Source organism: Dromiciops gliroides, chromosome 2 (genome assembly GCF_019393635.1).
Source record: "Dromiciops gliroides isolate mDroGli1 chromosome 2, mDroGli1.pri, whole genome shotgun sequence".
Taxonomy (NCBI): domain Eukaryota; kingdom Metazoa; phylum Chordata; class Mammalia; order Microbiotheria; family Microbiotheriidae; genus Dromiciops; species Dromiciops gliroides.
Window position 1 is genome coordinate 463,093,675 of NC_057862.1, and position 15,102 is coordinate 463,108,776.

Below are 15,102 nucleotides of genomic sequence, written 5' to 3' on the forward strand. Positions count from 1 at the left end.
TACATGTGGGTCCTTCCCCCCCTTCCATGATCTCTTTGGGAGCAGTGGTACTACTGGGTCAAAGGGAATGTGCAGCCTCATAGCCCCTTGGGCATAGCTCCAAATTGTTTTCCAGAATGGTTGGACCATGGAACTCACATTTAAAAAAAAATTAATGCTAAAAATTGGGGAATAAATAAAATGCTATTAAAAAGAAAGTGATGGTTAAAATGTTAATAGTGCAGAATTCACTTAGAAGTGTGTTGTGTGTATTTCTTTCCCCTAGAAAGCAGGCTGTTAAATATTTCTCAGCACATCTTTGATTTTCTAATCATTCTCTAATTGGACAGAGCTCAATAAGCCCTGGGTCGGTGATGAGTAGTGTTAGTGAGGGCTTTGGGGTAGAGTGAAGAGATGCTGAGATATTGAAGACTCCTAGTGGAGCCAAGTAAAGCAGACTATATTCTTTCAGCAAGTGAAAAGACTTGAAACTAGAAGAATTGTGTTCAAATCCTGCCTTAGACACTCACTATGTGATCAGTGTCGGCTAACACCTTGGTTTTCTTATTTGTAGAATAAGGATAATAATAACCCACCTCCCATACGGGTTGGTCATGAGGGAGGCAATTTGTGAGATAGAAAGTTTGGAGGATTCTGGAATGAACCCAAGTCCAAACCACTAAAAGGTGGTTTGCTTCATAGAATAAACAGGGTAAGACGCAGCAACACCCTGGTATGGTCGGAGAAAGGGGCGAGAGGGGAACGCAGAGTACTTAGCTGCTGCATCAGGCCATGGTTATTCAACTCTTCCTCCGCTGGGCTTCCCTGGGCTCGGAGGCTCTTTGACCCTTAGAGAGCTAAGGCTGGGGGAGGCTGGGGGTGGCGCTAGGACCCCAAAGGGGCGGACCCGCGCAAGGCTATGCGGGGCGGAGTTGAGTTGGAGCCGACCAGAGGCTGAGTCGGCAGCCAGAGCCCACAGTTAGTTCCCGCACTCTGCTTCTGACCAAGTCCAGTCCCAGAGAAAGATCACAAACGGACCCGACGTCCTGCGGTGGGAAGGTGAAGATGGGGAGAAGGCAGGCTCTAATCCTGCTTTAACTCGGGTCCTGCAAACTTGGGGAAGGAGGAATCTGGTTGGGGAAGAGGCATTCGGTTTGCATGCACTAGGAGCTTGGAGCCAAAGGAAAGGTGAGGTCTTAGCTGAATTTATGTCATGGGAAGGGGAGATTTAAAGGGTGGAGGCCAGGACAGAAACAACTGGATCTGGGGGGACGCAAGCAGGAGTCGCCAGCTGAGAAGGGTTATAGATCTCATAACCTATATATATATATATATATATGTGTGTGTGTGTGTGTGTGTGTGTGTGTGTGTGTGTGTGTATGTATATACATATAGCTGATCTAATAACATATATATGTATGTGTGCATACACACACACATATATACATATACATACATACACCCTCTTTTCTATGTGTGATCTCATAGTATCATAAAGTCAGAACTGGAAGGAACCTTAAAGGTCATTGAGTCTACCTTATTTTACAGATCCGGAAACTAAACCCAGACAGGATAATTAACTTGCCCAGGGTGACACAATTGTTAAGTGTCTGAGTCAGGATTCGAACCCGTGTTTTATTAACTCTAAGTACAGTAATCTCCTTAGAGGGTTGGGGAGGAGGTAACAGTTGAATCTGTGCGGTGGGAAGTGCCTAGAGGTGGACTTCACTGGCCTCCTCCTGTCTCCTCCAAGGGTAGTTCGGCCATGGAGAACGGAACATGGGAAGTCGGCGGTCTCCCAGTCAACGACTCAGATCCTGGTAGGACCCTGGGCCTGATGCCTCGGACGCCCCTGGCTGTTCAGGTGGTGACCATCGCGTTGGTTCTGCTCATCTGTGGCGTGGGCATCGCAGGCAATGTCATGGTAGTCCTGGTGGTGGCCCGGAGTCGCCAGATGGTCACCCCCACCAACTGCTACTTGGTCAGTCTGGCAGCCGCCGATCTCCTAGTGCTGCTGGCGGCTGGGCTGCCCAATCTGTCCGACGTTGTGGCTTCTTGGGTGTTTGGTCACGCGGGCTGCCTGTGCATCACCTACCTACAGTACTTGGGCATCAACGCGTCCACCGGTTCACTCACAGCGTTCACCGTGGAGCGCTACCTGGCCATCTGCCACCCCATCCGCGCACAGTCCCTGTGCACTGTGGCCCGGGCCAAACGCATCATCGCTCTTGTGTGGCTGGGCACAGCAGCCTACTGTGTCATGTGGCTCTTCCTGGTGGACACGAGCGAGGTGGCTTTCGACGATGGCGTGAGGGTGCAGTGCGGCTACCGCGTGTCCCGCAAGCTCTACCTGCCCGTCTACTTCCTAGACTTCGCACTGTTCTACGCGCTGCCACTGGGACTGGCCACTGTGCTGTACACTCTCATCGCGCGCATCCTCTTCCTAGGTCCCCTGCCCCGCGCGAACGATGCAGACTCTGCCAGCTCCATCCACCAGGGCCGCTCCCTAGAACTCCCTCCCGGCTCAGACGGGTCAGTTCGCTTTTCGTGCCGCGGGAACAGGGGCGCCCTGAGCTCCAGGAAGCAGGTAGAGGTTAACTCTAATCCTCCCCTTTTCTCTTTCCCCCGCCTGGTGAAGAGGCACAGGGGACGCGGGAGTGGGGAACGCAGCCTCGAAGGCGTATAAGGAAAGTCTGCTGAGAGGGTTAGGGCCAGATTTAGGGAGCTCGGTGGGTCTGATTGTGGCAGGACTAGGAAAAACGGGTGGCAATTTTGAAGAGGCCAGTTTGGGCAAACAAGGATAATAAAAAAAACAACTTCCCTAGCAATTGGAGCTGTCCAAAAGTAGCAAGGGCTTTCTCAAGAGGGGATGGATTTCCCTCCCACCTTGGAGGTCTTCAAACAGAAGCAGAATGACTACAAAGACGGATATGCAGTAGTGGGGAGTCTTTAGAGGCACGGGTTGGCTTAGATGGCCCCTGGATTAATTCCAGCTCTCAAAATTCTGTGATTCCGTGACTCGTCCAGTTTGTTTTTTGAAGCTTAAAGGGCCTCCTTTTGGGAGTCTTGACAGTTGATCTGTTTTTTTAGGTAGTGAGAAAATGTGGAGGTTCGAGCTTTTTCCATAAGAAATGAATCAGTCATGAATCACTAGACTTTGGTTCTTCTAACTTTGTCAAAGTCCATTCGCACCCATTATCACATCCGATCTTTTATGATGTGTCTTCTCCATCTTCTTGGCTACCACCCTAGCCCAGGTCCCCATCGCCTCTGGCCAGAAATGTTGCAGAAGATTTGTATCTCCTTACCTCCAGCCTCGCTCTCCCTAGATAAGAACCCACATCTAACTGCTGCAATAGCCGACTTTATAATTGTAGGGCTTGGTTACACTGTATCTTCCTTGCAAAAAGATCCCGGCCCACTTACATTATCAAATGTCAGAACTGGAAGAGACCTTGGAACATGGAATGTTTTTTTTTTTGTTTTTGTTTTTGTTTTTGTTTTTGTTTTTTTACAAGGCAATTGGGGTTAAGTGACTTGCCAAGGGTCACACAGCTAGTAAGTGTTAAGTGTCTGAGGCTGGATTTGAACTCAGGTTCTCCTGAATCCAGGGCCGGTGCTTTATCCACTGTGCCACCTAGCTGCCCCGGAACATGGAATGTTACTACTGGGAGGAACCTTAAAACCGAGTAGATCAGAGCTGGGGGTGGGGGGTGGAAATCTTAGAACATATAATGTTCCAACTATTTAATTTTTTCCAACCATTTAATTTTACAGATAAGGAAATTGGGGCCCAAAGAAGGCAACTGTTGCTCCTGAACATAGTGTGAAATAGTGGTGATATGGGTTTAAAAAATCAATTAGTTGGGTATGCTATAGTTCCTGCTCAGCAGTTTGGCTCTGCAGGAATTTCGCCAATGTTTTTGGAGATGATGTTCCATTCTAGTTGCATTTCTCATAGAGCCAAGGGGAAGGAAAAAATCTGGGGCAAGGGACTGATAACGTGTCATTCAGGGTAGAGTCTGAGAATAAAAGCCCTTCCAGGATTCACACCACCGCAGCATCAAACCACCGATTAGAACTCCCAAGTGGGTGTTGGTGTGGGGGTGGAGTTGGGAGGCTGGTCTAATTAGCAAGTTTGAAGTGCTAATGGTGGGCTTACTTGTTCTGTCTGCCTGGGCCGCCCCCACTTTCACTCCCCTGGCTTGTTTATAAACAATGCAGCTAGATTCTTTGGACCTTTCAGAATTGCTGTCTGGCTCAGCCTAGAAGTTCTCAGAGTCACTGCAGGACAGAATGTGAAATGGAAGGGAGGAGGAGTGACCTAGTGCTGGACAGAGCACAGGTTATGAGGAAGGGGGAACCTGGAAATCTGGAAGGGTAGCCACAGAGGGAGAGGACAGTCTCTTAGGGAATTTCCAGGTGAAGGAGAAATAACCTGGAGTGAGATGTGAATCTCCAGGGGAATCACAGACAGATTCATTGGATCATAGAAAAATTGGACTCACAAATTCATCTTTCACTCAAAGACTCATAAACTCTCAAGTTAGAGAGGAATCTTAGAGATTATCTGCTTAATTAATTCAATAAACATGCCTTTTTTTTTTGGACAGGGCAATGAGGGTTAAGTGACTTGCCCAGGGTCACACAGCTAGTGCCTGTCAAGTGTCTGAGGCTGGATTTGAACTCAAGACCTCCTGAATCCAAGGCTGGTACTTTATCCACTTCGATACCTAGCTGCCTCCTAAATATGCCTTTGTTAAGCACCTGTTGGTGATATAAGGATAAAAGTGAAACAATTCCTACCTTCAGGGAGTTTAATAATCTATCAGGGAAACATGTACCTGAATGCACATGTATGAAATATAAATCAAATAAATACAAGGTGACTTGAGGGGGAGGGGAGAGGTACTAGCACTTGGAAGAATCATGAAAAGCCTTATGTAGAACATGGCACTTGAGCTGAGTTTTGAAGGAAATGAGAGATTCTAAAAGATGAAAAAAGGAATGTATTTCTGACATGGAGAAACTTTTGTAAAAACATAAAGAAAGGAGATGAAATGTCTTGTGTGAGGAAAAGCAAGAGTCCAGTTTGCGTGAAATGTAGAGTTCTTGAAGAATGTCATATAGAATACTCTGGGAAAGGTGGAATGAAGCCAGATTGGGCAAGGCTTTTGTTGACAAACAGAAGGATTTGTATTTCACCTTAGAGGTAATAGGAAGCCAATAGAGTATACTGAATAGGGTAGTGATATGGTCAGACCTGTGATTTAGTAATATCACTTTGGCACATGCGTGGGAGACAGATTGGAAAGGGGAGAGAAATGAGGTAAGGAGACCAATTAGGAGGCTCTAAACAAAGTTAAGAATTTGTTGAATTGCAATGAACTGAATCAGGTAAAGAAACAAAACCATACCCACAGAGCCACCAAATTGTCCACATTTCGTGGTTAATAAGTTGTGACTCCAGATGCCTGGGGAGGGGTTATAGAGTGGGTAGGATAGAAGGGAATCAGTCCATTCCTGAAAAGAGGCAGAGATTGTTGACAAAATGACCCAGTGAAGCTCCCAAGTCACCACTGAGACAAAACATTGTTACACATTCCTTGAAGTTGGCTTGTGGTCCCATATTGCCCCCGTTTTGTAGGTGGTGAAACTGAGACTCAGAGATTAAGTGAACTGCTTAAGGGGAGCATAGCTAGTAAACTCAGATCTCCTGATTCCAAGTTCAGTGCCTTGTCTCCTCTACAAAACCTGAACAGGACTTCTTATCCCTTCCTTGCGTGGCAGGTCACCAAGATGCTGGTCGTGGTGGTAATTCTGTTTGCCCTCCTCTGGATGCCATACCGCACCCTGGTGGTGGTGAACTCCTTCCTCAACCCACCCTATCTGAATCTCTGGTTCCTCCTCTTCTGTCGAATCTGCATCTACCTAAACAGCGCTGTCAACCCAATCATCTACAACCTGATGTCCCAGAAGTTCCGCACTGCCTTTCAGAAGTTGTGCAGGTGTAGGACAGCCCAGCCTGAGCCTCCATCCCAATATACAGCCCCTATCTACTACAGCGTCATGAAGGATTGTTCCCGCAAGGATCCTGACTCTAATATCAACCATTGAAACAGCATCCCTGCTTCTGGCCAGGGGAGCTAACTGTCCAAATGAGATAGTGCCCTGGGATCTCCGAGCCTGGTGATAGGAGCCCCAGTTAGCCAAGAGCCCTCCACCTCACCCCCAATGCCATTCCAGATAGGTTGGATTGGTTAGTCTCAAGGGTCACCTCTGTAACAAATGCATGACATGAGCCTGTTTAGTTGGGTTGAGGATGGGAGGAAGTGACCATAAGATTTCTAACTTGAAGGGATCTTAGAAATCATCCATATGAACAGAACCCCTTCATTTTACAGGTGTGAAGATGGAATCCCGAGAGGACAAATAACTTGCCCAAGATTACACAGAGAGTTAAGAACGAAGCCAGTATTTGAACCCAGGTCCCCTGATTCCACTCGACCACAGTGCCTGTCTTCTTAACGAATAGAGGAGAGGGATAGGGGGTTGGAGGGACATTTCTCCATGCCAGAGCCTCCTGTTTCTTACTGGGTGGTCCCCTCCTCCCCGAGGAGATCACAGATAGCTCAGAGTCACCAGGAGTTCCTGGGAGTTCAGGGAGATAATACTTTCCCATCTCCAGCCAGAGTTGGCCATAATTGTCCCAGGCAGCTTGTTGAAGGGAGACTTCCATGGAGGGTGCTTTGAAGAATAGGGAGGCAAGCCATCATGGCAGAGCCAAGTCAGCATCCTACCTGGATGGGCATCCCATTCCAGGCATCTCTCATAGATGTTTCTGGATTCCCATTGTCAGTTCTGTGAGTCCTAAGTGTTGGGGGGGGGGTCATTTTACTTTCCTAAATTTGCCCAGATGTTTTCAACCAGATAAAACTGATTTCTTACTCGCCTGGAAAAGGGGAATGCTGAAGACATTTTGGAAGGGTGGACATTTTTCTGTGGGATGAGGGGATGGACCTTTTTGCATGCTTAGAAGCTATGCTTATCCTTTTATTCTTTACTGAAAATAATAGTGGAGTATTTCTTTAATTGAGCTGTTGCCCTCCACTCCAGATGCAGCTGCATTTCTATGCACTCTCTGTGCTTATGGGAGTCATTGATGACACAGAGGCCAAGAGGGTGTTCAGAAGAGCAGAAAGGATACAATGGGGAAAGGGATGAATTTTGAATTTTCTGAGAGAGAGAGAGAGAGAGAGAGAGAGAGAGAGAGAGAGAGAGAATATACTCCCATCCAATCCACAACTGTTGATGCTCTCTAGCTCACAGGAACCCACCAAAATAATCCCCAATTCCTTGAGAGAAAGGAAGAAATGGATTGGACAGACAATGGTGTCTAGCCCTGACTTGAACTATTCCCTAATCTCCCACTGGGACTTTGAGTGACAGAAGTCATTGGGATGAGGGGTTCAACAAATGCTTTACAAAAAGAAAGTGTCAAGGCTTCTGTTTCCATGTCTCTATACCTATGGTTGCATGCTATAATTATATCTTTGTAATTATAATAATAATAGCAATAATTCCTATTTCTCTAGTTCTTTAAGGTTTACAAAATGATTTCCCAATATAGTTTGGTGAGGTAGGCAATGCAAAGTATTATTTTCCCATTTTGAAGATGAGGAAACTGAGGTTCATAAGGTAAAGTGACTTGCCCAGGACTTGATCACAGGCCTTTCCTGACTCCAAGCCCTCTGCCTTACACCTATGTGGTTGTTGAGGTGTTAGACCTTATGACTCAGATGCAATCACCACATAGAGTCTGTTAACCCAAATCCTGATCAGAGGAGAGGGTGGGAAGGATGGTTAGGCTGGGTGGGGATGAGTCAGTGTCTCGAGGTGGGAGGATACTGGGCAGATCCTAGAGGACTGGAGCTTGACATCTCAGGCAGCCCAGGGACATATCCGTGGGATTTAGAAATGGCCCATAAAGGTCATCTAAGCTAATGCCCTTCATTCATTCAATAAGCATTTATTAAGTGCAGTCCATATGCCAAGCACTCTGCTAGGGATACAAGTCCCAAGGATGAAACAATACCCAAGGAAACTGAGGTCCCAAAAGATGAGGTGATTTGTCCAGGGTCATGGTAAGGAGAGCAGTGGGGATTGAGAACCCAGATTCTTCTGTTTGAGCCACCTAATAGTTCTGACTCATTCAACTCCCTTCCCCTTGCTAACCTCCCCCCCCAACTGATCCCAGCTGGGATGGTTTACCATGGCAACAGAGAAGCAGCTACCCCTCCTTTTTGCCCTGACCCCAAACCTACTAGACCTAGACTATCTATAGACCCTTTCTCCCAGAAAGCAAACAGCTGCTTCTCACTTCCCACACATACTTAGATTTAATTGGCCCCTGTGAAAAGGCATAAGCTTATGGTAAAACAACCCAAAAGGGAGAGAAGCCAAAAGAACCAAATGACTCAGACCATCGGGCAGGCAGCAAGTGGGACAGTAATAACCAAAGAGCACCCTTTCATGTAATCTACACCCATCCTGCCCCTGAATAACTAACAGGTGCCATCCAGGTGAGGTTCCAACAGGTGGAGAGAGCTCCAGTGATGCAGGGGAAGGAACCTGAAATATAGTCCCCACAGGGCCACTTTCACTGTGTGCCCTTGTGCAAATAATTTCTCCTCTATGGGGCTCAGTTTCCCCACCTGTGAAATGAAGAGGTTGACCAAATGACCTTTTCTTTCTAGTTCTAACATTCTAACTTTGTAATAAAAGAATTCCTTCAATTTATAAAAGAGCTTTATAGTTTATGACCATCTCATATAATCTTCATAATAGTTCTAAATATCCTAGCACAATTATAGCAGGGCAGGCATCGTACCCATTTGAAAGATGTGATGCTTGGTGTTCAGAGAATTTGTGACATCTCAAGTCACATAGCCAGTAATGATAGACCTACATTTATACACTGTTTTAGGGTTTGAAAAGTGTTCTTACAAGAGCTTATTTGAACCTGACAATAGGCCCCATAAAGTTGGCAGTGCAAATCTCATCAGCCCCATTGGACAGATGAGGCTCAGAGTTGAGGTGGCTTGCCCAGGGTGCCATGGCTACTAAGTAGTGGAAATCAGGACTCAAGCCAGGCTCCCTCGACTAGGAAGTCACTATGTCAAACCGCATCCTATTTGTTCCCCCTCACCCCCTCCAGGGTGAGTAGTCCCTTTGGCTGAGGGATCTGGGGACAGTGGGTAGAAAAGGATGAAGATGGATAGACAAAAGTTGAGGGAGGAATTCAGAGCACAAATCTAGAAGCTTCATCTTGCTTTGGGGTTCTATGCCTCTAATGCAGAATAACTGTGAGGATGCTAGCCAACCTTCCTCCTGCTTTCCAGCTATCCTCTGGCCAAACTCCTATTTTATGCTCCCATTTATCCTCATGCTTCAACCTTTGCACACTGTCCCCTGCATCTGGGAGGAGACCAGATCGATAAGTAATTCCATTATGGTTTCTGGGAACCTGGCTGCAGCAACCACTGAGATGAAGATGAATGATGCCGGCTTCATCTCCCTGCTCTGCCAGAGGATGGACCACAGTTATCTTGTGGAGGAATCAGCACCCTGGAGGAGGATGTGGCTACCCACAAGTCCCAGGATTGCAGGGCTGAGAGGGGCCTTAGAACACAGACTGTCAGAGCTAGGAGAGGCCCTGGGGCATAGAGTGTATAGTGTCAGTGCTGGATTGAAACTTGTGTTAAAAGAACATTTGTTAGTGCCCAGAGTATGAGCTGCTTGGGGTCCTATTCCATCACAGACCTAGTTAAGTGCCATATTTTACCCAGTTATCTCCGCCTTCCTAAATCCTACTTGTACTTTCAGTTTATGCTTTGGAGTGGGGGAATAAAAGATCCCAAGGGCTCCACCTCCCTGGAAAGGAGAGGTTCAGTCTCTGACTATCAGGACAGATTACCCTTCCTGACATTTGTCCTCATTTTTTTTTTTTGCTTTAAAAAATATATATTTTTGTCCTTTTTTTTTTGGTGAGGCAATTGGGGTTAAGTGATTTGCCCAGGGTCACACAGCTAGTAAGTGTCCACTGCACCACCTAGCTTCCCCTGTCCTCATTTTTAAAAAAGAAAAACATAGATAGAATGTAAGCTTTGATGTGGTCACAAGAAAACTAAATCCCCAAATGGGGGAGACTGGCTGGCCTTGTCCCGCACTCCCACCATGCCTGATGACCCAGGAGCCCAATCACCAGGCAGAACTCAAGGATGAGGATCATAATTTTAGGACAGGGGGCAGCTAGGTGGCACAGTGGATAGAGCACCGGCCCTGGATTCAGGAGGTCCTGAGTTCAAATCCAGCCTCAGACACTTAACACACTACCTGTGTGACCTTGGGCAAGTCACTTAACCCTCGTTGCCCTGAAAAACAAAACAAAACAATAAGTTTAGGACAGGAAAAGACTTCAAAAATCACCTTGTCCAAGACCCTCATTTTATGTGTGGAAACTGAACCCCACAGGGGTTAGGTGATTTGCTCCAGGTTGCGCAGGTAGTAAATAACAGAGCTAGGATCTGAAGCCACATTCTCTGATGCCAGGTACTGAAGTGCTGCTCCTAAAAATAGTGATGGGACCCAAGTCTATAGAAACTCAAGCTTAGTGTCTAGAGTGAGGGGGATGATAGTCTCACTGTCCTCTGCCCTGGTCAGCCACATTTGAAGAATTATACTCCTCCTAGGGCAGTCAGGTGACACAGTGGATAGAGCTCTGGGCCTGGAGTCAGGCAGTCTCAACTTGAGTTCAAATCCAGCCTCAGACATTTACTTGCTGTATGACCCTGGGCAGGTCACTTGATCACTCTTGGCCTCAGTTTCCTTATATGTACAATGGTAGATTAGACTGGATGACTTCTAAGGTCCTTTCCACCTCTATATCTATGATCCCATGACCCAGATTTTCTGACTCCTGGACTTGGACTGCCCTTTGCCTATTCCTGGAGGACCCAATTTTTGCTTCCTAGGGTCACTAAAACTCCTAAGAGCTCTCATCCCCACCTCTTTTAAGGCAACCAACAGATGATGAAAAGGCAGAAAAACAGAGTCAATAGGAGACCAGTAATAGAGTAGAAAAATATCTGGACTTGGTATCCAGAGAACTGGCATCAAGTCCTAGCTTGGTCACTTACTCCTCATGTAAATTAGGATGAGTCACTTAATCTTCCCGAGCTCAATTTCTTCAAATTGTCCCCTCAGGGCAGCTAAGTGGTGCAGTGGATAGAGCACCAGCCCTGGAGTTAGGAGTACCTGAGTTCAAATTCGGCCTCAGACACTTAACACTTACTAGCTGTGTGACCCTGGGCAAGTCACTTAACATCAATTGCCTCACTAAAAAAACAAACAAACAAAAAAATTGTCCCCTCACCCCGGAGTAAAATAACCATAATTCCTGTCCTGAAAACCTCAAAAGTAAAATTGTAAAGGGTTACAGAAAAGTGGGCTACTCATTATTGTTTGGTAGCATCTTTTCCTTTCAAGATTTAAAATGTTTAAGGACCTTCTGGGGGTGGCTGAATCCACAGGCAAGCATCTATCTGTTAGATAGAGATAGAGATGGAGAGATAGAGAAGGAGAAAGGAAAGAAGTCTAGGCAGATGGGAAGTGGGATGGTCTAAGTCTTCTGGGAGGTTGTGGGGGTAGAGAGGGAATGGGAGGAGTTTTTCTCCCGAGGCAGGGCAATCAATGATCCCAAAGTGGAGGGAAAACTCTGAGTCTGCTTAGCAACTGGATGGAAAGGAAATGGATTGAATTCCCAGAGATAGAGAACATTTCATCAAAGAGACTATAAACACATCAATAGCCTAAAAAATAAAAACCAAGAAGAAATACATCTGAGGGATTCACTTTAATTGGAAAGAGGAATTATTGGAAACATAAAGAAACCCTAGTGAACCAGGCTTGGGCTCACTTTTGGCCTGAGCTGATAGCCCTTTGGGAGTCTCCATCCGCTGGAAGGGGAACCCAGGGACAACGCCTGATTCTTCCTGGTTAGTTCTAACAAACCAAGGCGGTTCTTGCTGCCTCATACCCAGATTCTAGGGAGGAAAGCTGAAGACTCAGGGAACCACTTGGCCAAATGAATTTTAGTCCCTATCTTCTCCCACAACCAAACTAGTCACTCCCTAATGGAAAGAATATATGGGGACCAACATGGCTAATGTGGGAAAGTGTTTTACATGACTGTACATGTATAACCTAAATCAAATTGTTTGACTTCTCAATGAAGGGAGAGGGAAGGGAGGAAGAGAATTTGGAACTAAGGATTTTTTTTTAAAGAATGTTAGGGGCAGCTAGGTGGTGCAGTGGATAAAGCATCCTCCCTGGATTCAGGAGGACCTGACTTCAAATCTGGTCTCAGACACTGGACACTTACTAGCTGTGTGACCCTGGACAAGTCACTTAACCCTCACTGCCCCACCAAAAAAAATGTTAAAGATTGTTTTTGTGTGTAATTGGGGAGAAATAAAATATTAAATCCTTTAAAAAAGACTATATGGGAACAAGGAGGGTGGTTTGGGGAGGGATCATCCCTTGCCTTGCTCCATGTCTGAAGTTTCCCCAAGCACTTTCCCAGTGCCTTGTACATAGTAGATGCCTCACACGTTTGTCCTGTTTCCCATCCTCAACCATCCCATTTGCTGCTTACAACAGTCCCAGGAGGGCATCAGGGCAGCAGTGATCAACCCTGTGTGATTTCAGATATGGAAACTGAAGCATAGAAAGGGGGAGTTATGAGTAGTGTAAAAGAAAGAGCACCTGAGCAGGCACCCCAAGACTAGTCTTGTTGGAGTCCCTGCTCTACCATTTAATTAACTGTGTAACTTATGGTTAGTAATTTCCATTCCCTAGATTCTTTATCCATATGTAACCAGTGACCCAGAAGACCCTGAGGCTCTGGGTTTATGCAGACTATGTTCAATCTTGGGGTGTGTATAGATAAAGGAATGGGGGAGGGGGCAGGGGTGTGCTACAGCTAGCTGAGACAGCTTCCTAGAGTCGTAGTGAACAGGGCCTGCCCTCACCCCTGGACTGGGGCCAATGAGCCTTTGGGAGCCCCCTTCTGCTGGCAGAGGAGCCCAGCAACAGCTCCCTATTGTACCGAGTTAATTCTAGATGCTTTCTTTCTTTCTTTCTTTCTTCCTTCCTTCCTTCCTTCCTTCCTTCCTTCCTTCCTTCCTTCCTTCCTTTCTTTCTTTCTTTCTTTCTTTCTTTCTTTCTTTCTTTCTTTCTTTCTTTCTTTCTTTCTTTCTTTCTTTCTTTCTTTCTTTCTTTCTTTCTTTTTTGGCACGGCCATGATGGTTAAGTGACTTGCCCAGGGTCACACAGCTAGTAAGTGTCAAGTGTCTGAACTTAGATTTGAACTGGAGTCCTTCTGAATCCAGGACTGGTGCTTTATCCACTACGCCACCTAGCTGCCCCTCTAGATGCTTTCTTGATGCTTTTCCCCTAGCCTCTAAGCAGGGAGGAGGCTGAGGGTTCAGAGAACCCCCTTGGCCAAATGAATTTTAGTCTCCATATCCCTAGAGCCCATTGTTAAATTGCCTGTGTGTTTTTGCACCTAGGAAATCAGCAAAGCTACAGATCAGGGCTTGGTTTACAGTTTTGTTGATATGCAGATTTTAAAAAGTATTGATGATGAAATCTGAGTGCTGATTGAAGCATACTTTTTTTACTTAATTTGTCTTGGGTTTGTGTGTGTGTTTGCTTTTGCAACATGGCTAATATAAATATATGTTTTGCATGACTCCACATATATAACTGAGATTGTATGGCTTGCCTTCTCAGGGGGTAGGGAAGGGGCAGGAGGGAGAGAGAGAATTGGGAACTAAAAATGTTTACATGTAAACAGGAACTATTTGATGAAAGAAATAAAAATATATTTTAAAAAGTAACTTTACAAGGGGCAGCTAGGTGGCACAGTGAATGGAGCACCGGCCCTGGAGTCAGGAGTACCTGAGTTCAAATCCGGCCTCAGACACTTAACACTTACTAGCTGTGTGACCCTGGGCAAGTCACTTAACCCCAATTGCCTCACTAAAAAAAAAAAAGTAACATTACAGATTAAACTCAAAAGTGTGTACATACAGGGGCAGCTAGGTGGCGCAGTGGATAGAGCACCAGCCCTGGAGTCAGGAGTACCTGAGTTCAGATCCGACCTCAGACACTTAACACTTACTAGCTGTGTGACCCTGGGCAAGTCACTTAACCCCAATTGCCTCACTAAAAAAAAAAAAAGGGCGTACATACAGTTCACCCTTCCCCCAGTCTGGTTGTTGAACATTCACCAGCATATGCCTGAATTGCTCGAGAAATATAGCTTGAGCTCAGCAGTAGTACAATAGAAGACTCAGGGAATGAAATCATCACTAGACTTGGAAACCTGGTGATTATAGGCTAAAATAATGATGATGATGGCAACAACAATTATAACTGGAATTTATATAGTGATTTAAGATTTGCCAAGTGTTTTACATCCATTGCCTCATTTTAAGCCTGGAGATGGTAGGCTAAAGATGGTGGTGGTGGTGGTGATGAAGACAACACAATAGTAGTAACTGGAATTTATACAGCAGTTTAAGGTTTGCAAAGTGCATTGTCTTGTTTGAGACTCACAACAACCCTAGGTTGAGAGGACTTCTGACATCAGTACTTTTTTCGGTTTATATTCCTGGTTTGGTTTCCTCTGGGAAGATCAAAATTTTGTTCATCTGTAGGTTTCTACAGATAAAGTAGAGGGTCCTTGACTTCTACGCACTTGTTAGTACTTGAGTCAACAAGCAATTAAATATAAGAGAGACTTTATTTAATTTGGCATACTCTCCTGGATATGCAGTCCGTATAACTCACAATACCAGTGAAGGACAAGGACTAGGTGTATTCTTCCACATCACAATAATGAGGGTTCCTTAATTCTGGCCTCAACTGCTTCTTGGTCCATGGACTCCTCTATTAGGTCCAGGGGGCTTAATACTGGAACTCTTTAATCAAGGCACCATGCCTATTCCCTTTCTAATGCTGAAGCTCCTACCTTTGGCAAGGAACTCTTGTATCTAA

The 15,102-nt window shown here is 45.7% G+C and overlaps 1 protein-coding gene across 2 annotated transcripts; it reads left to right on the forward strand.

Annotated features, from left to right (window-relative positions):
* The first annotated feature begins 952 nt into the window (after positions 1-952).
* On the forward strand, positions 953-7,532 carry LOC122743251 (thyrotropin-releasing hormone receptor-like). Of its 2 annotated transcripts, none has more exons than XM_043988059.1 (3): positions 953-1,167; positions 1,733-2,566; positions 5,770-7,532. In XM_043988059.1, exons 2-3 carry the CDS (start codon positions 1,745-1,747, stop codon positions 6,094-6,096), a joined length of 1,149 nt encoding a protein of 382 aa, XP_043843994.1. In that variant the 5' UTR covers positions 953-1,167; positions 1,733-1,744; the 3' UTR covers positions 6,097-7,532. The 2 variants fall into 2 exon arrangements, with proteins under 2 accessions (XP_043843994.1, XP_043843993.1); XM_043988058.1 differs by having other exon boundaries at positions 1,738-2,566.
* Positions 7,533-15,102: the final 7,570 nt, after the last annotated feature.